The sequence below is a fragment of the Papio anubis genome, chromosome 14 (genome assembly GCF_008728515.1).
Source record: "Papio anubis isolate 15944 chromosome 14, Panubis1.0, whole genome shotgun sequence".
Classification (NCBI taxonomy): Eukaryota; Metazoa; Chordata; class Mammalia; order Primates; family Cercopithecidae; genus Papio; species Papio anubis.
The window spans coordinates 3,663,847-3,690,503 of NC_044989.1; the positions used below are offsets into that span (position 1 = coordinate 3,663,847).

General features: G+C 41.8%; 1 protein-coding gene across 7 annotated transcripts in view; it reads left to right on the forward strand.

The window, feature by feature from the left end:
* The window catches only part of DCDC2C (doublecortin domain containing 2C), a 121,433-nt gene that overhangs the window by 81,746 nt on the left and 13,030 nt on the right, over positions 1 to 26,657 (forward strand). For 3 of the 7 annotated variants that reach the window (XM_021924482.2, XM_021924489.2, XM_021924485.2), the window contains 2 exons: positions 2,719 to 2,760; positions 6,176 to 6,355. The exons of 1 other annotated variant lie outside the window; for it this stretch is intronic. In XM_021924482.2, the coding sequence (XP_021780174.2) occupies positions 2,719 to 2,760; positions 6,176 to 6,187 (54 nt within the window). In that variant the 3' untranslated portion in view covers positions 6,188 to 6,355. 3 more of the 7 variants (XM_021924483.2, XM_021924484.2, XM_021924486.2) reach the window with 3 other exon arrangements.

Here is a 26,657-nt window from a genome sequence, read left to right on the forward strand (position 1 = left end):
AGCAAAAATAGAACTGTGCTTTTGGATGACACTTCCTCATCCTCAGCATACTTTAAACGTGTTAATTATACACACGACAATTCTGACGATACTGGGCACTGTAATATTTTTTCATCCTTAAAAATGGAATGTTATTAACATTGGAACAGTGGGATTTTCTCCAGTTCTTTCTTTTTTATTTTTTTTGAGATGGAGTCTTGCTCTGTTGCCCAGGCTGGAGTGCAGTGGCGTGATCTCGGCTCACTGCAAGCTCTGCCTCCTGGGTTCACGCCGTTCTCCTGCCTCAGCCTCCCAAGTAGCTGGGACTACAGGCGCCCACCACCACGCCTGGCCAATTTTTTGTATTTTTAGTAGAGATGGGGTTTCACTGTGTTAGCCAGGATGGTCTCGATCTCCTGACCTCATGATCCACCCGCCTTGGCTTCGCAAAGTGCTGGGATTACAGGCGTGAGCCACCTCGCCCAGCCTTCTCCAGTTCTTAGTGCTTGATTTGTTTGGACTCATTGGTTCTAAAACATCTTATGTGCAAGCAGCACTTTTTAATTTATGCTACCTGCGAAGTTGTAAAGCAATGTGTAACGGTTTTGAAAAGGTTCGATCCCTTTCCGAAGCAAGATGGAAAGTATGAATGGCAATGCCAAAAACATATATCCATGGGCCACGTACGCAGGGCTCTCTCCAAGGATGACACGAGCTTCCTATCCTTGAGAGTATCTCCGTGTGGTCTGTAGCCAGCTCTGACGGATGCTTTAGAGAAGGGTTATGCATAGGAGTGGTCGGGCATCATGGCACTCAGGTTTTTCTCTGATTCCTTGTTATCAACCTTTTTAATAGTATTTAGGTGTTTCCTACTTTTGAAAAAGCTGTCTAAAAATTTCATGGGTAATTTTGTGTATTCAATAAAGAGAGAGAGAGACAGGAAGAGGGAGCAGGAGATTGACTCTGATTTTGGGGTGATGATTTTCTCTTCCTCCAAGAGCATCCTGTGCACGTTCAGGCCTCTCTGGTGCTGTGCCCGATGCCTGCTGCGCCTCTGCCTTTCCAGCTCTCACCCACTTCCAGGGCTTGCTGCAGAGCCAGCCTCGTCCTTACAGCTCTCTGGATCCTTCTTCTCCAGGGAGCGTCTCTTCCTCCGCTAACCTCCACTGGTATTTTGTTTGTCCTTTCTACGCCGTCCAAAGCACAATTTGGCTTTAGTTAGAGCTGTTTGTGTACGTCTACTGCCTCTTCTGAGCGATTCACGTTTTCTGAAGGAAGAGTCTCGACTTAATTCATTTTGGTGTCATTTTAGTGCCTTTCATATCACCTTGCACACAGGAGTAACTGATCTTGAGTTTGATAGAGACTCTGGAAGATATTAGGTGACCAGTGTGCGGCAGTGGAGGCAGCGTGGGGCATCGCAAGGCCTCTGGCCTGAGGCTGGAGTGTGGCCAAGCAGGAGCTGAGCGTGGCCCCAGTAGAGGGGACTAAAGATGAGGGTGGATATTCAGTGAGTCTCAAAAGGCTATGTCAGAAGAAGTAATTATCTCCAAAGCCTTAGTGTTTATCTACATGAAAATCAAACTTTTCTCTTTGGAAAATTTCATAAAGTCAAAAGCTAAACAAAATAAGGAAGAAAGTATTTGCAATACAAATCAAATGTTCTTGATTTACACAAGTCTCATAAATCATTAACACAAAGCCCAGTAAAAAGAAAGGCAAAGAAGACAAACAGGAAATTCACAAAGAGGAATACAGAAGACATAAGGAAATATGTCCATATCATTCCTACTTAAACCAATGCAGATAATAAAAATGAGGTTTTTTTGTTGTTAAATCAGATTGACGATGTCCAGTGCTTAATAAATCCAGATTAGGGATTTGTTTTACAATATCCCTCCTGCAGGTAATTGAATACTATATTTTTATATTAATATAGATGCAGAAAAGCAGCAATGCTTCTTATTAGGGTCATGTATGAATCAATGCAGCCTTTGGAAAAGAGGTTTTTCTCTTTCTATTAAAATTAAACCTGTACTTTTCTTAAACCATTATTATCATAGCTAGGAATATCTTCTGCACATTTTTAAAACCATTATTATGATAGGAATATCTTACAAATATATTAATTAACAACTATTAATGTTTGTTATATTAACATTCAATAAAGAGAGAGAGGATAGGAAGAGGGAGAGGGAGATGAACTCTGATTTTGGGGTGATGATTTTCTCTTCCTCCAAGAGCATCCTGTGCACGTTATATTAATATATTACAGTGTATTTATGACTATTAATAGAAACAAATGCAATGCTCATCCACAGGGTTGGTTGATTAGTGTTTTACCAATAGAATGGGATATAATACAGCTGTGAAAATAATTAGATAGACTCATACAGCTGAAGGATGGGAGCTCCAAGATGTTATATTAAGTAAAAAAAATCAAAGTGCAACAGAGAATACAGGTATGACATGCTGCCTTTTGCATAAGAATGATCAGAAAGATGTACACAAAAACAAAGAGTTTAGAATAGGAAACAAAAGGGAAGGAAGTAGGAGGAACAGAGCCGCAAGTCGATAGTGAGGATGAGGCTTGAGGCTTTCCGCCAAGCTCCTGAATGATGTTTATGAGAAAGAATTGGACCTCCCTGAGAAGCTGAGTAGAGGCGGGGAAGATTAAGGATTTATTTTACAACATCCTTCTTGCAATAGTTGATTCCTATATTTACTTTTTAATACTAGGATAAAGAAGATGCAAGGCTTTGTGAAGACATTGAAAGAAAGGTTTGTATCAACAACAAATACTGTAGTTTTGCGTTTTCTACCCTGAAGAGAGACCTAACAGGAGAGTCCACGGATCCCCAAATCTTGTCAGGTGCTTTTTAGGAACGTAACTTTTTTGCCTCTGTCATACACCGTAGCTCTGTTTTCCAGAGTTAGAAAACCAACTTGGAGGAAAAGAAGCAAATCACAGCCTTTCACATAGGTGGATGGATCCTTGGGAAAGGCAAGTAAGAACCAGGAGTGGAAAGTGCTGTAGGGCGGTGCGTGGCTGGCGTCTGAAGGTGCAGCATTTATGACTGCCTGGAAAACCTGGAAAACACGTGTGAATTATCTGCCAGCTACACCTGTAGTCACTCACTTAGGTTTTCCAGGCAGTCATAAAAGCTGCACCTTCAGACGCCAGCCATGAAGCTAAGGATGAATGCGCTTGCCTGGCGAGCACAAGGAGTGGGGGACTCACAGCCCTGGGGAAAGCGGATGTGTAACTGGGCTGGGCCGGGGACCCCACCTGGCAGCAGACCCCACCTGGCAGCGGAAGGTGCTTCCCTCTAGAAGCGCTGCTCTCCCAGCAGGACTGAGTTCTCATCCTAAGTTGGTAGATGACTAAGTGATGATGGTGGTTTTTGTCTGAGTGTGTCAAGTTTCATTTATTTAGTCTTTAGTTTTCCTAGACTCCTCAGCACTCCGCAAAGGACGTGAGCCCTGAGTGATGACACTTGGGGAGGTTAACCTAACCGAAGCCAGCGTCTACACACCTCCGGGACTTGAATCGGCTCCGCCTGGCTTTGGCTGCTCCAGAACCTGCCAGATGTGTGGCTTCGGGAACACTCCTTAAAACCTGATTGCCTCAGTTTCCTCCTCTATTCAAAGTTTATCTGTCCACTTGTTTATAACAAAATCAACCTCCAGGAGAGAATATGTGTAAAGTCTGCTTAGCGTTACTACTTTTATTCTTATTATTAGCAATAGCTGACTTGCAAAATATTCCTGACCATATTATGGGGGAAGGGAACACGTGTGAGTTGTGTCCTGCCCATGCACGGAGCCTCTGGTATGGGTGTGTCCCCATCGTGCAGTGAGACTCTCCTGCAGATGTGTCCCCCAGTGCACGGAGCCTTTCATGTGGGTGTGTCCTGCCCATGCATGATGCCTCTGGTGTGGGTGTGTCCCCCGGTGCTTGGAGCCTCTCGTGTGGGTGTGTCCTGCCCAGGCACGGAGCCTCTTGTGTGGGTGTGTCCTGCCCGGGCACGGAGCCTTTGGTGTGGGTGTGTCCCCCCATTCACGGAGGAGTCTCTCGTGTAGGTGTGTCCCGCCCGAGCCCGGAGCCTCTGGTATGGGTGTGTCCTGCCCATGCATGGAGCCTCTGGTGCGGGTGTGTTCCGCCCATGTATGGAGCCTCTGTGTGGATGTATAGGCAGCCTTGTGGCTGGAAGAGCACTAAATTCCTGTAATAGCTTTCCCACTAACTTGCTAGGTGTCCTTTGTTAAGTAACTTGATTGATTCAATCAACAATCATTTTACATGTTTATAGGTTTGCTTACTTTACTTTTCAAGAATCAATGAGACAATGGTTTGGAAAGTTCCTGAAAAGTGTAGCATATCTATGTTGAAAATGGTGTTTATATTATTTGTATTTGAGCTAGATAATGAAAGTTTCTGTTCCTCAGCTTGACATGAGACACTTGGTTTTCCCCACTCTTAACTCCCGTGTTAAAATCAGTGTAATCCATTCTGTTATGTGGCGTTCCATCCTCTGGAACTCTCTACAGCCAGCCTAACCGCACGATTGGGAATCAATAATGTGTGTTCATGGCGACGTCCCTGTAAGCATAAATCATATCTGGTTTGAATGCCAAGTAATTCTTTGGAGCATTTATCACTTGTTTGGCATACATGTTACTCTTTTAAAGGGAATATTTTACCAAACACAATGGAATGAAAAGAATGCAAATCTGGCCGCATGCAAACTGTGCGCAGATAGTTTCATTTCTCCGACCCTTGGTTTCCTTATCTGTGAAACAGATAATTTCCAACTTGCGAAGTGAGTGTAAAGATTAGAAGTATTTAAAAGTGCCTTACTCAGTGGTCTGGGGTTAAATGCTATCTACTGTTGTTATTATTATTCTGTAATTTAATCATGACTCCAATGGAGGTCTAAAGTCTTTGAAAGAAGGAATGAGATTTTACTCATATTTGCACTTTTCTCAGCGTCAGGCATGCGCAATGCCTTACAGTAGACTCTCTCTCTCTATATATATTTTTGTTTGTTTGTTTGTTTGTTTATTTATTTTTGAAATGGACTCTCTCTCTGTCACCCAGGCTGGAGTGCAGTGGCACTATCTCGGCTCACTGCAAGCTCCGCCTCCCGGGTTCAAGCGATTCTCCTGCCTCAGCCTCCAAAGTAGCAGGGACTACAGGTGCCCACCACTACGCTGGCTAATTTTTTGTATTTTTAGTAGAGACGGGGTTTCACTGTGTTAGCCAGGATGGTCTCGATCTCCTGAGCTCATGATCTGCCCGCCTCGGCCTCCCAAAGTGCTGGGATTACAGGCGTGAGCCACCGTGCCCAGCCTAATAATTATATTTTTAAATGAAATTTTCTCTTCTGATACCTCACACTAGTTTAAAACTTAATACTTTGTTAAACTGTAAACAATTTATGTTGGTTGTAGACTTATTAGAAAATGCAGATAAGAAAAAAATGAAAAAGTGAAAACCCTGAATTCCTCTGCTCAGAGTCTGTTCTCACTTTTGTGCATGGTCTTCAGGACTGTTTTCCATTGTAAGTTTCCTTTTTGTGTAGAGTATTAACAAGGTCAGAACTTGTCAAATAATAGAAAATTCTATTTTAAGAAATACTATGAATCAGTATTGAGGATATTTTCAACATTTTAGGTGTTTTTCTCAGTCTACTTCAGAATGTTGATTTTATTTATTTGAAATCGATTTAAACGTTTTTGAGCAGAGCTGCCATCACTTTAAAAACAGCAGCAACAAAGCAACAGGCATCATGGACTTATGAGGAATTTTCCCAGAGCTGTGTTGCAAGTGTGGCTTCCTGGGTGTCATCTGCTCTGAGTATTTGATCTCAAATCAGAATTTAAAAAGGAAATTTCAGTTTTTCTTCAGCAACAAATGTTCAATTTGATTTCTCATTGGCTTTTTTTTTTTTTTTTTGACGATAATGAGAAATAGATTTAAGAGAAGAAAAGTAAACAGATTGAATATTTTATCCACTAATAGATTTTAAAATGTAAACTACAATTTTAAATCATGAATCTAGGTGTTGAACTATTCTACTTCCATCCTGTATTGGACACATAGTAACTTTCTGAAATATGACAGCAACAAAGAGCATTCAGAATACACCGGGTGTGCAGTTTGCTGTTTTCATTTTGTGTTTTTGCATCATAGATTGTAATATGAACATCTCGGTCACTTCCGACGGCCAAGCAGCACGACAGGATGCTGTAGTGACAAGTTCCAGGTGCAACGTGTATGAGAAGATAATTGTGACCTTTTTTTTCCCAAAGGCTTCAAAAATCAAGTATAATTTTGATCAACAATAAATGTGCTATTAGTTAAAAAAAAGTACCTAAGATTTTTAGTATTTATAGTCATCGATTTGTGAAATGGTCTATCACCTTTTAAAGGAGTACTTTGTAAGTTTCATGACAGTGTTATGCATGATCATATCAAAGCAAAGTCCTTTTAAATGCATATTGGAGGCAACATTCAAAGCCTGTTAACATCCTTTGTTAAATGTTTTTCTTCCTTTCTTCTGTTTCCCTTCCTTCCTTCTTTTCCTCTCTCCCTTCCCTCCCTTCCTCCCTCCCTGCCTTCCCTCCCTTCCTCCCCGCAACCCTCTTCTCTCTCTCTTTCTTTTTCTGAGACAGGGTCTTCCTCTGTCACCTGCAAGCTCCGCCTCCCACGTTCAAAAGATCTCATGCTTCAGCTAACTGAGTAGCTGGGATTACAGGCACGGCCCGCGTGCCACCACACACAGCTAACTTTTTTTTTTTTTTTCGTAGTTTTAGTAGAGAGGGTTTCACCATGTTGGCCAGGTTGATCTCGAACTCCTGACCTCAAGTGATCCACCCACCTCGGCCTCCCAAAGTGCTGGGATTACAGACGTGAGCCACTCTGCCTGGCCAAATTGTTTTCAATGTGACAGAAAAATAGTGGGTTTTGTCTGCCCTTGAAACATTTATATTTTAGCCTATTGGAGAAACAAGAGTGAAAAACTGCCAAGCACCACACGAAACTCCATGTGGAATCCAGAGACCCTTTTCCTGCCCGGATTTCCAGACTTCCTTTGAACTGAGGACTGGCTCCTATGCTTCTCTTGAAGAAATGGCTTACAGTAAATAGTACCAATTCTCATCATTGCTCAACTTTATACTGTATTTATTTATATTTATGACTTGATCCTTCATTCTTTTTCTAATGCCATGCCTCTAATTGTTCTGTGAGTCACCTCTTTCAAGAAGCAATTACCCATTCTGGTCATCTCTTAATGCTCTCAGCCTTCAGGAAGCATGCTATTATAATCATGTCATTTCCAAATACTTTGCCTTTTTCCAATTATCCCCCAAGTGATTTTGTGTTTGCATTCAAGTTTTCAACAACTCTCCATTGGATGGTTAATTTTTTTCCTATTAAATACTCATTTCTTTATGTATGGAGCACATCCTCTGCTTATGTGTCTCCTCCCTCCCTGTCCAGGGGTACTCATTGCTCAAAATTTCTTAACTAACTAAGCCTGGGCCTTATAGGATTAAAGAAAGAGAGATTTGATCCTCTTGTAGCTTTTAGGCTTTGATATTTCATGTTGTTGAAAACTAGGAAATTTTTGACTTTGGGTGGAGTCAGAATGACAAGAACATAAGAAAAGAGAACACAGTGGGTGACTTCAGAACAGTAGTTATAGAACAGGAGTTATCTATGATCGATTAACGCTATGTGCTGCTGTGTGTGTGTTTTCCTACACCAAAAAGAGAATCATGTCTATTTTGCTTTTTAATCTTCTTGTCTTTATGACTGCACCCCACATCATAGTGTGCTTAGAAATTCATTGAGGATTGAAATCCACCAGACTGACGAAGGGTCTTGAAGGAGACAGGTCTTCCCAAGGAGTCTCCTCGTGCTTCGGGTGCTCTGCGGAAGCTGAGAAACTGTGCGCCTTCTGCCAGTGTTTACCCAGAATGCCCCAGATGAGATCAGGTGAAAAAAGTGAGTAGTTGATGTGCTATTAGCTATTAGACAAGTGATAAAATAGTGCGGCCTCTTTAAATGATCAAAGTAGTGGTTTATATTGATTGACATAAACAATATTTAAATGATTTAACATGCTTAAGACATGCTAAGCTCAGAACATCAGCCATTTTCCATCGCCTGCAGCTACTGATGAAAACACCGTTTCAGCGTCTTACCGAAGTGATGTGCATCCACAAATCCGTAACAGTCATCTCCTTTCCTTGTGTGCTTTCTCAGTCAACCAGTGGAGGGTTTTCATTTAATTAACATTGCCAGAAATGCCAATAAAATCAGGATCCAGCCTTGTCTCTGACTCAGGATTTTTGTGACAAAATGAAAATGGCATTGATTCATTAATTGATTTTTAAAATTCATTGCCTGCCCAGTATCTTTACTGTTTTTTCTCTTTATTATGTTGATACCACTCCATCACCACAGCTAAGTCTTTTATTGCTTCTTTAAGAGACAAGGTCAATAGTGATCAACATTGGAGTCTTAAAAATGAAGTGTAAGGTCATCAGTAATACTCAGTGGGGTTGTGGTGAAATATGAAGCAATGAAACTTTTAGAAAATTATGTGGTTCTAGGCCGGGCGCGGTGGCTCACGCCCATAATCCCAGCACTTTGGGAGGCCCAGGCGAGTGGATCACGAGGTAAGGAGATCGAGACCATCCTGGCTAACACTGTGAAACTCCGTCTCTACTAAAAATATAAAAAAAAATTAGACAGGCGTGGTGATGGGTGCCTGTAGTTCCAGCTACTCAGGAGGCTGAGGCAGGAGAATGGCATGAACCCAGGAGGCGGAGCTTGCAGTGAGCCGGGATCGCACCACTACACTCCAGCCTGGGCGACAGAGTGAGACTCCATCTCAAAAAAAAAAAAAAATTATGTCGTTCTAGAAGTAGAAAACTTGGATCCCTCTATCCCTCTCTACATAGGAGATTCATTTGGACTCAAATAATAGAAGAAAGATTTTCACTTAAAAACAGAAAAGATGCTCTGGGCAATGCTCTTCATTAATAAAACACAAGGTATTGCATTGACGTTTTGTAAGGGACAGTCACGGATGAACCAGTCTGCCTTTTCATATGGTGGGCTCCATGGAAACACTTTCGTTGTATTCATGACAATTTTAGAAATCACAACTTGGGTCCTGAAGAAGGAAATGAAATGGTTCCAGTCTAGCCTGGAGAGGTAGCAAGCGAACAAAGATCAGCGGATGCAGGTCAGTTTTCGCCACCTTGCCTTCCATCTCGGAAGCTTCCCTACTTTCTTCCTGGTTGCTCGGCTGAGGACTCAAATTCTCATCCTCTTTCCCTCTCCCCAGTGGACTTGGATTTGCTTCCCAGCTCTCCTGGGGGCCTGATGACCCTCACGCCTCTCCAGCACTGTGCTGTTTGCAGTGGCCTGGGCGTCATGCCAAGGCTGGGCCAGCGCCCTTCCTCCCCTCCCGCTGGCAGAATGTCTTCCCCTCCAAACTGCCCTCTGGACAGACTGCAGGATCCAGGCAGTGCTCTCATGACACACCGCCTCAGGGCATTCTCTGCCCCTCTGATATGTTCTAACTTATTTTTGACCTTGACAGTGAAAAGGAAAGGAGATGAGATGAAGTGGGTGTTCAGGAAGCACCCAATTCCTCATAGCCTTTGTTTGGTCATTCATTTATTAGTTCATTTTTTAAAAAATTCACCAGTTATCCACAATATTATCTGTTACAGAAAATTGGTTTTAAGCAGATAGACAAAATTCTTACTTTGGGACATCTGCTATGACCTAGACAAAGAGCAGCGATGGGATTTTGCTGTGAGCAAACTCTTAATGAAAAGTGTCAGTGTAGGTATCTCCCATGGGGTGAGAGGACATTAAAGTAGTTCCTAGAACTTGATGCCTGCCTGGTAATGCCTAAGCAGCAGGAATAGGCCCTGGAGAAAACAGCAACAGTCCCTGCTAGTTCAGCTGGATGGTCTTCTCTGAGCTGTGCATCCAGCCCCTGGCGTCTGGAGCTTCAGATTCCATTTCTGTTCTCCACGAGTGGCCCCTTGTCCCACTTCTGTTGGCCTCAGGTTGGTGGGTGTTTATTAAAATATGGCCACATAATGCATAAGCCATTGTAGTCACAAAAAGAAAGCATGTTATTGTATTTACTTGGTTTTCTCCATGAGTTACAGAGATGCTATCTGTAACTTTTAAAATATATGAATTATTTCAAATTATAATTGTACATATAGTCAATTTATGATGTTTCTGCAAGGTACCAAACAAGCTGGAGTTTAGGTTATGGTAACTTAGGCATGGTTGTAAATATAAATTTTGGACACAAAAAGTAACATTTCAAATTTTCATTTCTGGGAAGGCTTAAAGAGAAATCCTTATTGGCTGCCTACACCACACTCTGTGAAGGTACTTTCAGGGGAATTTATTACTTGGTCACCCTAAATTGACAGCCATATTTTGGAGAAAAATGTGTCTTCTCCGATGAGTAATTTAAGGAAAGAAAATCAAACATGAAGAGGAAAGGGGCTTGAAAGTCCACAGGCACTTTGAATTGACAAATGAGATTGTTCAGGGGCCTTTTTTCTTCATATCTTCAGGGAACCTGGCAGCTTTTCCCCAAGAGAAAGCCAGTGTGAGAAGCAGCTGGGATTTGTGATTCTGAACTGAGATTCACTGTTCAGATTGCGTGGAGATTCCATCCATAAGGCCATATAATTTCTGTTCAAGGCAAGGCATTTGTTTCCTGTTTGTTCATCTTCAGGATTTGTCTTCATTGATCTTTGAAGGAGGGGCATCCATGGCGTTGCAAAAAAGAGTTCCATAAATACAAACTCACATTTTCTGCTCGTAAATAGAATAAGCAGAAAAAGACAGGCCTTAAAAAAAGTTGTAGAATACCCAAACACAAATTTACACCTTGACTTACACTTAAGAGTACATTTCACAAATTGGTAAATATTGTAGGCACAGATTGCATGTGAACTTAACAAGCCGTCTGCATAGTTGGGATGGGCGAAAATGCTCCTAAACGTCCTTCGGTGCCGCCTTCTGCACCTGAAGCCTGTGCAGCGTTCTTGCCACATGACCTTGTCACTGCTGTTCAAATATGTGTCACATACTCCGTGCACCTGCAGCTGACAAATGCGCCTGTGCCAGAGGGGCTGGCTCCCGTCCCGCCGTCCGTCAGCAGAACGGACTGAGTCTGTGGGATCTTACAATTCTGAGCCAGAAACACCACTGGAAATTCTTCCTCTCCAGTGCTTTTGTATGAGTGGAGGGGAAATGGAAGCATCTCTTTGCTAATATCAATACTATAATTTAAAAATATTCAGTCATTTCTCTCTTACAATAGAAATGCTTTAAATGAATTCCAAATAGCAGGCATCCAGTGCCTGTCAGGCATGCCACACTCTGTGCCGGGTTCAGACACAGTGAGACGCAGCAAGGTGTAGACCAGGTCACTGCATCTAGACTGCTGCTCTCCTCAGAGACAAGAGGCTGTGCAGAAAGGTGGTGGATGTGGGGGTAGAGGCCAGGTCATGGGCAAGTGGGCTTGAAGCATATTTTTAATGTAATCTTTCTATTTTTGCTTGTGATATATAAAAATCTCATGTAAACATATACTTGAAAAAGAGAGGAATATTTTCATAGACTTGGTTGATAATTGTGGATATTATTTGGTACCACACCAAAACTTGACAAGTGATAGTTTCTTAAAGGTTAGTTACAATGTGGAATCAGAACCCATATCAATGAACTTTTTATTCCCTGTTACATTAAAATCTATTATTATAGTCTGCACTTTGAATGCATTTTTACCCATGCAGTATTTTGCAACATGATGCATTGGTCATTTGGAAAATATTGGTTCATTGAGTTATGCAAATGTTCAATGAGTTATGCAAATGTATGACACATTTAATTATACAATATTAAAAAAATCACATGCATTAATATTTTCATCAACATCTTTAGAAAAGACTTTTAGTATTGGGACACTGTCAAACGCACATGCATGTTTTGAAAATTTGAAGTTTTTTGAATGCTCAAATTTTATTGCTCAACCCAAATACTCTTAGTTGCTTTTGTAAACATAACAGCCTCATTCTGAGAAAATGCCTGCCAACCACCCAAGAATTAGTAACTATAGTTTGTAGGTTACTTGTTCTTTCAAGTGAAGCAGTTCCGTGAAACAAGTGTCTAGTTCAGCTTGCAATGTGCACAATCACATAAGTGCTTTTTCTTGAGATAATTGTTGGCTTCAATGCATACCAGAAGTGCTTCATGAGTTCTTCTCATTTCCTTACACGGGATATTACAAAGGTCATGTGCTCAAGGTCAGTGTTGAATAGCATTCATAATTTTCATTCCTTCATGAAGGACATTTGAGGTGACATTGGCATTTTCTCAAACGCTGCGAGTGTGTTGAAGTGAGTGATTTGGTGGCAGTGAGTATGGCTGGGAGCAGGGGCTTTGGTTAGTCCTCAGGCGCCCATAGCTTTACCTGCCATGGTTTTTGTAGCATCAATGCAAATGCCACACAGGGAAAGAGGCAAATGACTCTTAGTACTATCATGAGCATAGTTTCGACCTCACTGATCCCTGGAAGGTTCTACAGAACCCCAGGAATGCATGACCACCTTTTGGGAAGTTGTGCATGAGATGAGGATAGTGGTGATAGCATTTACGTTCACAGAACAAAAACAGTTCACTTTCAGCAACGGTCTTGCATCCCAGCAGGACTCATTGAAGGAGGAATTCCTCAAGCTCCTGCTGATATCCTAGAGTACCAGGTTGTGGACAGAGGTATTGCAGAGCAGGGCGAGAGCAGGTCTGTGCTGCTCCTTGGCTGTGTGACCTAAGTACGTAACCTGTCCCAGGCCATGGCTTTCTCATTCTTCTGCAAGGGTGACAGCACCCTGGAGGGCTGCTGGGAGGGCTGCATATGATGAATCCGTGGTGAGTGCCGGGCACAAAGGAGAACTCAGTCATCATTAACTGTTGTCATTGTTTGAGAAATGACAAGAGAAAATATTAGAAGTCGAACACAGTTCTTAATGTTTATGAATCAGAAATTAAGAAGAAAAACATCTCTAAAACTGTAACACAACAGTAGAAAAATGACAGCTGTATTTATATGTTTAGGACAAAAGGGATCAAATCCCTGTGGAAAGCTGTGTCCACTTAGCCTCAGAGTCTTGGCCTGGGTGCCTCCTGGCCAGGAGCCCAGCACACAGCTGGAGCTTGCGGGCTCCCTGTTGACTGCTCCTTGGCTTCTGCAGTGGGAGCTCACGACTCCTCTGAGGCTGAGCTGCCTCCCTTTCCCTGCAGCGTGCGTGCTGACCCAGCTCTGCTCAGTGCATCTCCTTTTCTGATCACGGTTCTCCAGATACCCCTGCCTCCCTCAGGACTCCCGGGCGCCCAGCCCTGGGCTGACGGGACACTACTGGGTGTAGCCCACTTTGAGGTCCAGCTGTCCTTGTCGACCCTTCCTAGAAGGGGAGGCAGGAACTCTTGGGCTTCAGCTGAGCTTTTCCTACCTCAGTGTCCCCTCGACGTCATGTTCCTAAGTTCTTGATGGAAATGCTGTGTGAGATCAACTCAGAAGAACTCCCCAGGAAAGATGTCGTTTGTTTTTCCTGTGTGGAGATGAAGTGAGTGTGGTTTGTCCTTCGTGGAAAGTCATGTTTAGTCCTCAAGCCCTTGATGCTTTTCAAGACACTTCGGTTGCATAGTTTGAATGCGATGATGTAGCCTGGATCTTAATCTGTGTGTTCTAGGATGGCCCTTTCCCATTCTTTCCAAATAAACTGCTGCCATGCCATCCCTTTCATCTCTCTTTAACCAATCCCAGTGTTGCTAGAAGTAAATAAAGGTTGTCCTTCAATGCCTTCTGGCAATTTTTCTGAACTCTGGGGTGAAAGTCAGATACTGCACCTTTAAATGCAAACAGCGTAGGTTTGACTGTTTCAGCCTTGGAAGGACGTTGACATGGCCTCTTGCTGAGCGTTCCAGGTGTGGTTAACCTTTAAGTTAGATGGCTTCTTTCAGCCCCAGAGGTAAACAAGTTCCCCTTCGTTTTGCCCATTTAGGTTGCCATAGCAGAATACCATAGAGTCGGAGGCTTATAAACCACAGAAATGTATTCCCTCCAGTTTGGGAGGCTGGGAAGTCCGGGGTCAGGGTGCTGGCAGGCTCGGTCTGGGGAGGGCTTGTTTCCTGGCTAATAGATGATGGCTTCTTCCTGTGTCCTTATGTGGTGGAAGGGGCAAACCGGCTCTCTGGAGTCTCTTCTAGAAGGGACTGAGCCCCCCTCCATGACCTGATCACCTTCCAAAGGTCCAGCCTCCTAATATCATCACTTGAGGGGTTAAGATTTCAACACATACATTTTGGGGGAGCACGGACTGTTAGACCCTTCTTTCCTAAATGACCCATCTCCATTTTCCTCTCAAATGTCTTCGTTCCTCAACTCTCAAGGGTCCCTGGGCCTGTGTCTACGCTGCCTTGTTAGTGTCATGAGTCTTCCCTTCTCTCTTGGGACTTTGGTTCTACTCACCAGTAAGCAGAGGTGTCATCCACTTTGAAAAGCTGTTCCTGGCCTTTCCAGCATATGTACCTACCACCTTGTACTCCCGCCTATATTCATGTACTGACCTAAAGTAGTTACTGTCATTTGTTTTGTGACTAGTTCCATGTGAAGATTTCTTTCAGTTGCTTTTCCATGCCAATAATTGATATATAATAATTTTACTTTCTTCCTATTTTCTCATCAGCCCCTTGAGATGTGGCTCTACCCCTGATATTCTCGTGTTGCCTTTCTTTCTCATAACCTTTCACCTTTAATGGTTGAATTCAGTGATGATTTCATTACTTACTCTATCCTTGTAAACTCTGGGTTTTTTTTGTTTGTTTGTTTTTGTACACTGCTTGTCCATCTGTTGGACTCAAACTCCTCCATTCCTCAGCGTGACATACCCTTGTTCACATCTCAGTGCTGGCTTCTCCATCTTGGCTCCATTCCTAAGCACAGACCTCGCATCCTGTCTTTGTGAGTTCTCCTCCTCACAACTTTACTTTGTAGGTGGGTTTACCCTGAAGACTCTGAACATAATCTCAGTTGTCTTGTCTGTCCCACTTCTGTTTCCAAATGCTATTTCAGTCCGTCTTCAGTGAAACCTCTGCTGCCTTTGATTTTTGCAGAGCTTCTGCAGCATGCAGTCTGACCTTAGGACTTTATGTGCCTCTGCATTTCCATTTCAAGATGCTGCTTCATCTCAAGTCCAGTGTGCTAAGCCAGCAGACACCTTCGTCCTCTTCTCCATAAATCACTTCCTTGTTTTCTCAGCTGCTCAAGCCCTGGAGGCCTGAGCCTGATATTCAGTGCCTCCCTTCACTGCACACCTGTTTCCAGCCAGCCATTCCGCAGGTTCCTCCTTCCAGTGCACCACATCCTCCCTCTCCCTTCTCATGGCCTCAGCACTGGCTGGTGCAGGTCAGCCCCTGGCTTCACACTCTTCTGACTCCATGTACCCTTGCATGCAGGTGACTCTTCCATGATTGCCTCTTTAATTGTGTCACTGCTCTGTTTGAAACCTTTATTGTCCCCACCTAAGTCTGATCTCTTCTGTGAAACTATCCGGACCACTCCAAACTTTGGTAGCTTCTGAAATCCTGAAAAACTTAGTCTGTATTAACATAATTGGAGGTATGTGTGTAAAATTTATTCATTATTCCCTCAGTATGGCTGCAAGTTCTCTGAGTGCAGAGACCACACCTTGTATTTCCCTGGTAGCCGGTGATGCTGACCTGCAGAGCCCTGGTCATAGGGTAGGTGCTCAAAAGGTAATTGGTGATTGGCTGATAGTTGACATTTGCAGGAAATTTAAAAAGAGGATCTGGATCTCTTTAGTTTTCAGCCTCTACAATGGAAATTTTCCTCTATTTTTAGAAAAGAGGTCTATTTTCCTTTGTTCTTCCTTTGTGCCTAATGTGTTGAAGAACTATCTTCTATTCCACCTCATGCCTTGCCCATTATTTCATTTCCTGCTTTTAATTTCCTGGTTTCTGATTCTGAAGAGCTCCACTTTAAAGATGCCAGTCAATTCATAGAGGAAGGACCTAGTAGTCCTCCTTCTCAAATGTTTTTTAGAAACATTTTCTTGTCATGCTTATGCTTGATTTTTCTAGTTATTACATTATCATCAATATTTACTGAAATCTTATCATCTTACCAATAAATGATTTTGATAATCAAAAGTGCTTACTTTGATTTAAAAAGATCTCATTTCCTTTATACTATAGAAAAGGAAATGAATTATCTGTTGAATGCATGCATGGTGTATAAGGAAGAGTGATTCGTTGTTATAACAGACATGGTCTTCACATAATTTCAGAGTACTTCCACCTGTGCTGCGCTAGTAACAAAGGAAGTCTTTACAGTGAACATTTTACTGTGACCAGCTCTTACCCCCATTCTGGCCTCCTAAACCGTGGTAATGCAGATTGAGAAAAAGTGCACCTTCTATTGAATTATTGGTGACATTTCCTTTCTAGAGCTATTTTGTCAAGACTAGATTTTTTACTTATACCTTAGAAATATAAACTAAAGTAGGAGATGAATGTGAACATTGATGTATGTGGAATTACCTTCTGTTTTTCCTTTATTGATAACCTGGATAACTGGAAATCAAGAAAATTGCCAGATATCCTCACCTAAGTGAAATGTTGCCTTCCCTCAGCCACAAGAATCATGTGCAGGGCCAATGACAACTGACACCTTTTACACCCTCTGTGCAGTCTCTAGAAGGCAGTGTGGTCAAGAGAAAGTGGAAGTTTCAGACAGTTAATTCAGAAACAGCGTGAACGGTCCAGGTAATGTAGGGCGAACCACGGAGAGAGGTGCTATTCGAATCCAGCAGCTGCTCCCAGCTGGCACCCGGGAAAACCTGCCAGGTTGATGAGTCCGACCCCTCGTGGTGGAGAAAGGCTCAGAGTGTAATTGACAATGGATAGGATTGACAGTCGATAGGAGGAAACACCCAGCAACTTCATTCTCTCATCGCCATACTGAGTCGTGTGACTGAGGTGGATGTTTCTGGAGAATCTATTTCTTCAGTGGTAAATGAAGCAAAGTCAAAAGAAGGGCTTTATTAGTGCTGCCTCGCATCCGCTGCAGTGACCCTTGAAAAAACAGCAACAAATAATGTGTCACCTTGTGCCTGTATTTCCAGTCTAGTGCTTCTGTGAAATGTTTCGGAGAGTATTTTGTGACATTTTAAAAGAAGTAATTAGGTTTTTGCAAATACGTTTTTAGTGTTTAATTTTAGAGGTGGTGATTAGGACTTACAAATTGTTTACCACATGCTTCGGATGATGCTGCATGCCAAATTGAATGGTTTTAGTGAGAACAGCGCGATAAAATGCAAATGCGACAATGCCTCCCTTGTCTTATTTTTAAGCAACGATGTTTTGCAAAAGTGAAATTTTCATGTATCTGATGTCCCTGTGATTAATCTACAATTACTTCATTTTTAGTTTTTGAGACAGGGTCTTGCTCTGTCAACCAGGCTGGAGTGCGGGTTGTACTGCACCCTCAGACTCCCCGGTAGCTGGTACTACCAGCCTGTGACACCATGCCTGGCAAATTTGTTGTTGTTATTGTTTTTTTTTTTTGTAGGGATTAGGTTTTGCCGCGTTGCCCAGGCTGGTCTTGAACTCCTGGGCTCAAGTGATCCTCCTGCCTTGGCCTCCCAAAGTGCTGAGCTTACAAGTGTGAGCCACCATGCCTGGCCTTCAGTTCATTTGTAAAGCCCTGTTCCCTGATGAATCGGTCATGATTTTGCACTTCTTGACTCCCTTTGCTGCACTGTTTGATGCTTTCAAGGACGGCTGGCATCTGGGGTTTTGTCGTGTTCTAAATGGCTCCAGCCTGTTGTGCTTTCTGCAGTGTTTCGGTCTCTCTTCTCCCTGGAATCCCCACAGTTGCTATTGGTGTGCTTCTAGCAGCTTCCCTCACCCCTTTCTGACACGTGACATCTGTTCTGCAGCAGGGAGGGAAACAGCGAAGCTCACCTGTGTTGTGTGAGTGCCCACATTGTATGAGTGCCTGCAATGTGTGAGTAGAGACCCATCTCTTGAAATCCTCATTGACAAAGTGCATGAGCTTCAACACGTGGGCTTGTGATGTATCTTTGAGTTTCTTTTTTTTTTTTTTTTTTTTTGAGACGGAGTCTCTCACTGTCACCCAGGCTGGAGTGCAGTGGCGTGATCTCGGCTCGCTGCAACCTCCACTTCCTGGGTTCAAGTGACTCTCCTGCCTCAGCGTCCTGAGTAGCTGGGATTACAGGCACGCACCACCATGCCTGGCTAGTTTTTGTTTTGTATTTTTAGTAGAGACAGGGTTTCACCATATTGGTCAGGCTGGTCTCGAACTCCTGACCTTGTGATCCGCCCACCTCGGCCTCCCAAAGTGCTGGGATTACAGACGTGAGCCACTGCGCCCGGCCCATCTTTGAGTTTCTTTGTTGCTTGTGGCTGCTTTCTGGGTAGGTGATGCTTCCAGGCATTGTGGTTTTCAGCTGGGTGAGGTGTTGCTACAGAGTGCTTGGTGAATTCCTGTACTGCGTTCTGGAGATGACTGGAGTTGGGTTGGTCTTGTATAGGCTCTGCTTGCCCCAGCCAGCACCTCGGTTGTCCAGCTCCAGAGTGTATTATCTTGGGACTTTTTTTCTTCAGAAAGCTTTTTTTTTTTTTTTTTTTTTTTTTTTTTGTAACAGCATGAGGATATAATTTACATCTGCTTGAACTTGAGGGGTTTTGGCAAATGTATGCAAATGTGTAATTGTGGTTAAGGAGAGCCAGGATCTTCCCTATCAGATTGGGCATCTCAGCCTTTCTGCGCTTTCTCGTTTCCAAAATTTCCCCCTCACCGTTCTAGATGCTCAGCTGCTTACACAGTCATCTGCCGCCTTGAGCAGAAAGACTGTGGTTTTTGGCAGCTGCAGCAGGAGTGGGTGAGGTGTGCCCAGGCAGAGGGCTGGAGGTGCATAGCTCTCTGTAAAGTCTGTAAACAGTCGACTCCTCCTGTGTTGCTGTCTTCTGCTGGGAGTTTTCAAGGGCCTTCATAGGTGCTTTCAATACATGTAATAATTTTATTCCGTTTCATGATTCTCATATACAGGAGAATCATCCAGCCCACCACTTCATGCCACCCTTTCCTTCTTGGGCCATTTTATCTTCTGTTTAAAAATTGAGCTATACTTTATACACAGTAGAACTCATCCTTCTCGGTGTCCAGTTCCAGGAGTTTTGGGAACACACAGTCATATAACTACCAGCATAGTCAAGGTATGGAACAGCCACCACCCCCAAATTCTCTTGAGCTCCTCTGTGGTCACCTGTGTATTCCCACGCCACCCCCATGCCCTGGCAGCCCTTGGTCTGTTTTCTGTCCCCTGGTTTTGCCCTTTCCACAATGTCATATGGCTGGAATTATGGAGCATATGCGCCTCTGTCACTTACTGTGGTTCACGGGGGGTTCACCCATCTGTGTGCACGACAGCTCATTCCTGTCAACTGCTGAGTAGTGTTCCATATTACGGTTATACCAGGACTAGTTTATTCCTTCTCTGTTGAAGGACACTTGGGTCCAATTTTTGAATATTTAAAAAGAACTGCTCTTCACTGATGTAAAGACTGTGTAATACCTAAGAGCGGGATCGCTGAGTCATGCAGTGAATGTAGTTTTCACTGTGTAAGAAGCTGGCAAACTTTTGCTAAGCAGCTGTATGTACAGTTTTGCACCTGTGCAGTGATGGGAAGTGAATGGAAGTTTCAGGTGATCTGCAGCCTCACCAGCAGTTTTCATTGGCAATTAAAATAACATTTTTATTTAGTAATTTATCTTGGAGTTGCATTTCATTTGTGATTTTACTTTGTATTTCCTTAGTGACTAATAACATTGCTCATCTTTTCATATGCTTATTTACCATTCATATATCATCTTTGGGGACCTGTTTGTTCAAATCTGTTGCCTCTGTTTTTATAATTGGATGGAACATGTCCATTTTATTGAGTTTCGAGCATTCTGTTTGAAAATTCTTTTTTTTTTTTTTTTTTTTTTGAGATTGCGTTTTGCCATGTTACCAAGCTGGACTGCAGTGGTGTGATCTTGGCTCACTGCAGCCTCTGCTTTCCAGGTTTAAGCAATTCTCCTCCCTCAGCCTCCCGAGTAGCTGGGATTATAGGGGCACACCACCACACCCAGTTAATTTTTGTATTTTTAGTAGAGACAGGGTTTCACCACGTTGGCCAGGATGGTCTTCATCTCCTGACCTTGTGATCCGCCTGCCTCGGCCTCTCAAAGGAAAATTATTTGTCAGATGTTTTGCAAATGTTTTTTCCAGTATGTGGCTTGTCTTCTCGTTCTCTTAACATTGTATTTGGAGAGCAGAAGCTTTTAATTTTGAAGTCCAATTTCTCAATCTTTTCTCTCATGGATTGTGCCTTTCATGTCCTTTCTAAAATTTCTATGCCTAACCCACTGTCTCAAAGATTTTCTACTGTTTTATTTTGGAAGTTTGGTTTTATGTTTTACATTTATGTCCAGGACCCATTTTGAGTTAATTTTTATATGTAGTGCAGTGTAGGAATGAGGATTAAAAAAAATTTTTGCATATGAATTTCTGATTGTCCTTGTACCTTTTGTTGAAAAGAACTACACTTTCTGCTTTTAAGTTACTTGCATTTTTTATAATCAGCTAACCGTATTTGTGTTGGTTTGTTTCTGGACTCTCTGTTTATCCCATTGATCTGTGTGTTTTTCCTTTCACCAATATGAAGCTTTCTTGATTACTGCAGTTTTGAAATCAGTTATGTGAAACCTCCAATTTTATTCTTCCTTTTCAACATTGTTTTGAGCTATTTCAGATCTTTTGCTTTTACAAATAAATCAATACTAGAAGTGACTTGTCAATTTCTGTAGCAATCCTGCTACTGTTGATTGGGATTCCATTGATACATAGATCAATTCAGGGAGAATCTACATACTAATGATATTGGGTATAAAATACCATGAACATGGTCTATCTCTCCATTTATTCATGTCTATTTTTTAAATGAGTGTTTGGTAGCATTTAGTATCCTGACCTTTTTAAATCAGATTGGTGCATAAGTATTTTGGTTTTGTAGCTATTGTACATGGCACTTAAAATTTATATTTCCTCTTGTTTATTGCAAACATATAGAAAAACTATTGATGTTTTAATATTGACTTGAATCCTGAAATCTTGATGAGATAAGCTTATTGATGAGTTCTGGTCGCTTTTTAAAATAAATTTCTTCTAGAAAAAACAGGATACACGTGCAGAACGTGAAGGTTTGTTCCATAGGTAAACATGTGCCATGGTGGTCTGCTGCACCCATCGACTTGTCCTCTAAGTTCCCTCCCCTCGCCTCCCACCCCCAGGAGACCCTGATGTGTGTCGTTCCCCTCTCTGTGTCCATGTGTTCTCGTTGTTCAACTCCCACTTATGAGTGAGAACATGCGGTGCTTGGTTTTCTGTTCCTGTGTTAGTTTGCTGAGGATGATGGCTTCCAGCTTCATCTATGTCCCTGCAAGGGACATGATCTCATTCCTTTTTATGGCTGCGTAGTATTCCATGGTGTATGTGTACCACAGTTTCTTTATCCACCTTATCATTGATGGGCATTTGGGTTTATTCCAAATCTTTGTTATTGTAAATAGTGCTGCAATAAACATACATGTGCACGTGTCTTTATAGTAGAATGATTTATATTCCTTTGGGTATATACCTAATAATGGAATTGCTGCATCAAATGATATTTCTGGTTCTAGATCCTTGAGGAATTGCCATACTGTCTTCCACAATGGTTGAGCTAATTTATATTCCCACCAACAGTGTAAAAGTGTTCCTATTTCTCCACAGCCTCACCAGCATCCCTTGTTTGCTGACTTTTTAATAATTGCCATTTGGACTGGCGTGAGAGGGTATCTCATTGTGGTTTTGATTTGCATTTCTCTGATCAGTGATGTTGAACTGTTTTTCATATATTTGTTAGCCACATAAATGTCTTCTTTTGAGAAGTGTCTGTTCATATCCTTTACCCACTTTTTGATGTTTTTTTTTTTTTTTTCTTGTAAATTTGTTTAAGTCCTTGTAAATTCTGGATATTAGACCTTTGTCAGACGGGAAGATTGCAAACATTTTCTCCCGTTCTGTAGGTTCTCTGTTCACTCTAATTAGTGTTTCTTTTGCTGTGCAGAAACTCTTTTATTTAGATCTCGTTTGTCAATTTTGGCTTTTGTTTCAATTGCTTTTGGTGTTTTAGTCATGAAACTAAAACACCAAATTTTAGTCTTTGCCCATGCCTGGGTCCTGAATGGTATTACCTAGGTTTTCTTCTAGGGTTTTTATGGTTTTGGGTTTTACATTTAAGTCTTTGATCCATCTTGAGTTAATTTTTGTGTAAGGTGTAAGGAAGGGGTGCAGTTTCAGTTTTCTGCATACGGTTGGCCAGTTTTCCTACCACCATTTGCTGAATAGGAGATCCTTTCCCTATTGCTTGCTTTTGTCAGGTTTGTCAAAGATCAGATGGTTGCAGACATGTGTTATTTCTGAGGTCTCTGTTCTGCTCCATTGTTCTATATGGCTGTTTTAGTACCAGTACCATGCTATTTTGGTTACTGTAGCCTTGTAGTATAGTTTGAAGTCAGGTAGCATGATGCCTCCAGTTTTGTTCTTTTTGCCTAGGATTATCTTTGCTATATGGGGTTTTCTTCAATTCCATATGAAACTTAAAATAGTTTTTTCTAATTTTGTGAAGAATGTCAATGGTAATTTGATGAGAAGAGCGTTGAATCTACAAATTACTTTGGGCAGTATGGCTATTTTCACGATATTGATTCTTTCTGTCCATGGGAATGGAATTTTTTCCATTTGTTTGCATCTTCTCTTATTTCCTTGAGAAGTTGTTTATAGTTCTCCTTGAAGAGGTCCTTCCTAGGTATTTTATTCTTTTTGTAGCGATTGTGAATGGGAGTTCATTTATGATTTGGCTGTCTGCTTGTATATTTTTGGTGTAAAGGAATCCTTGTGATTTTTGCACACTTATTTTGTATCCTGAGACTTTACTGAAGTTGCTTATCAGTTTATGGAGTTTTGGGGCTGAGATGATGGGGTTTTCTAAATATACAGTCATGTCATCTGCGGACAGACACAATTTGACTTCCTCTTTTCCTATTTGAACACACTTTATTTCTTTCTCTTGCCTGATTGTCCTGGACAGAACTTCCAATAGTATGTTGAATAGGAGTGGTGAGAGAGGGCATCCTTGTACCAGTTTTCAAAGGGAATGCTTCCAGCTTTTGCCCATTCAGTATGATACTGGCTGTGGGTTTGTCATAAGTAACTCTTATTGTTTTGAGATATGCTCCATCAATACCTAGTTTATTGAGAGTTTTTAACATGAAGCGATGTTGAATTTTATCAAAGGCCTTTTCTGCATCGATGGAGATAATCATATGGTTTTTATCTTTGGTTTTGTTTATGCAATGGATTATGTTTATTGATTCGTGTATGTTGAACCAGCCTTGCATCCCAGGGATGAAGCTGACTTGATGGTGGTGGATAAACTTTTTAATGTGCTGCTGGATTTGGCTTGGCAGTATTTTATCGAGGATTTTCACATCGATGTTCATCATGGATATTGGCCTGCAGTTTTCTTTTTTTGTTGTGTCTCTTCCCGGTTTTGCTATCAAAATGAGGCTGACTTCATAAAATGAGTGGTGGACTCCCTCATTTTCAATTGTTTGGAATAGTTTCAGAAGGAATGGTACCAGCTCCTCTTTATATTTCTGGTTGAATTCAGCTGTAAATCCATATGGTCCTGGGCTTTTTTTTTTTTTTTTTTTTTTGGTTGGTAGGCTATTAATTACTATCTCAATTTCAGAACTTGTTATTGGTCTATTCAGGGATTCAGCTTCTTCCTTGTTTAGTCTTCGGATCATGTATGTGTCTAGGAATTTATCAGTTTCTTCTAGATTTTCTAGTTTATTTGCATAGAGATGTTTATAGTATTCTCTAATGGTAGTTTGTATTTCTTTGGGGTCAGTGGTGATATCCCCTCTATCATTTATAAATTGTGTCTATTTCATTCTTCTCTCTTGTCTTCTTTATTAGTGTAGATAGTGTTCTATCTATTTTGTTAAGTTTTTCAAAAAACCAGCTCCTGGATTCATTGATTGTTTGGAGAGGTTTTTTTTTTTTTGTCTATATCTCCTTCAATTCTTCTCTGGTCTTAGTTATTTCTTGTCTTCTGCTAGCTTTTGGACTGGTTTGTTCTTGCCTCTCTAGCTCTTTTAACTATGATGTTAGGGTATTGATTTGAGTTATTTCAAGCTTTCTGAAGGGAGCATTTAGTGCTATAAATTTCCCTCTTAACACTGCTGTAGCTGTGTCCCAGAGATTCTGGTGCATTGTTTCTTTGTTCTCATTGGTTTCAAAGAACTTCTTGATTTCTGCCTCAGTTTCATTATTTGCCCAGGAGTCATTCAGGAGCAGCATTCTCAATACATGAGAAATACATCAATTTCTCATGTATTTGTGTGGTGTTGAGTGAGTTTCTTAATTCTGAGTTCTAATTTGATTGCACTGTAACCTAAGAGACTGTTTGTTATGATTTCAGTTCTTTTGCATTTGCTGAGGCGTGTTTTACTTCCAATTATGTGGTTGATTCTAGAATAAGTGTTATGTAGCACTGAGAAGAATGTGTATATATATATATATGTATATATTTTCTTTTTTTTTGAGATGGAGTCTTGCTCTGTCACCCAGGCTGGAGTGCAGTGGCACAATCTCAGCTCACTGCAACCTCCGCCTCCCGGGTTCAAGCGATTGTCCTCCCTCAGCCTCCCAGGTAGTTGGAATTACAGGCATGTGCCACCACACCTGGCTAATTTTTTGTATTTTAATAGAGATGGGGTTTCACCATGTTGGCCAAGATGGTCTCAATCTCCTGACCTCATGATCCACCCGCCTCAGCCACCCAAAGTGCTGGGATTACAGGCGTGAGCCACCATGCCTGGCCAAAGAATGTATATTCTGCTGATTTGGGGTAGAGTGTTCTGTAGATGTCTGCTAGGTCCACTTGATCCAGAGTTGAGTTCAAGTCCTGAATATCCTTGTTAATTTTCTGTCTTGTTGATCTGTCTAATACTGACAATAGGGTGTTAAAGTCTCCCATTGTTATTTTGTGGGAGTCTAAGTCTCTTTGTAGGCCTCTAAGAACTTGTTTCCTGAGTCTGGGTGCTCCTCTATTGGGTGCATGTATATTCAGAATAGTTAACTCTCCTTGTTGAATTATTATTATTATTTTTTACCGTTACGTAATGCCTCTGGCTTTTGTGACCTTTGTTGGTTAAAGTCTGTTTTATCAGAGACTAGGATTGCAACCCCTACTTTTTTTTTTTTTTTTTTTGCTTTCCATTTGCTTGGTGAATTTTCCTCCATCCCTTTATTTTGAGCCTATGTGTGTCTTTGCACATGAGATAGGTGTTCTGAATACAACATACTGATGAGTCTTGACTCTTTATCCAATTTGCCAGTCTGTGTCTTTTAATTAGGGCATTAGGCCATTTATATTTAAGGTTATTATTGTTATGTGTGAATTTGATCCTCTCATCATGATGCTAGCTGGTTATTTTGTAGAGTTGTTTATGTGGTGCTTCATAGTGTCACTGGTCTGTGTACTTGTGTGTTTTTGTAGTGGGTGATCATGTTTTTTCCTTTCCATATTTAGTGCTTTCTTCAGGAAATTCTCCCGGGTAACATCCTGAAGTGTGTTTTCCAACTTGTTTCCATTTTCCCCACCTCCTTCTGGTACTCCAGTCAATTGTAGGTTCAGTGTTTTGATGATGTCCCATATTTCTTGGAGGCTTTGTTCGTCCCTTTTCATTCTTTTTTCTCTAGTCTTATCTGCATTCCTGATTTTAGCAAGGTGGTCTTCAAACCCTGATACCCTTTCTTCCACTTGGTCAATTTGTCTATTGATACTTGTTTATGCTTCACAAAGTTCTTGTGCTGTGTTTTTCAGCGCCATCCTGTTGTTTATATTCCTCTCTAAACTGGTTATTCTAGTTAGCAATTCCTCTAACCTTTTATCAAAGTTCTTAGCTTCTTTGCATTGGGTTAGAACATGCTCCTTTAGCTCAGTGTAGTTTTTTATTACCCATCTTCTAAAGCCTACTTCTGTCAGTTCGTCCATCTGATCATCCGTGTAGTTCTGTGCCCTTGATGGAGAGACGTTGTGATCATTTGGAGGAAAGAGGCACTCTGGCCTTTTGGGTTTTCAGCATTTTTATGTTGATTCTTTCTCAGAACTACCGGGAGGAAATGCTAAGTCTCCTGGTCTGCAGAGACTGTGGCTACCCCTCCCACTAGGGGATCCGGGTTCTGTCCCTGAGCCTCTGGCTGGAGTTATTGGAGTTCCTACAGGGAAGCCCTGCCCAATGAGGAAGGATGGGTAAGGATCAGGTCTAAAGAGGCACCCTGGCCACAGACTGCCACAGCCAGTGTGTTGGGCAGTGGGGGACGAGTCTTGGGACCAAGCATCCAGCTCCCCTGGC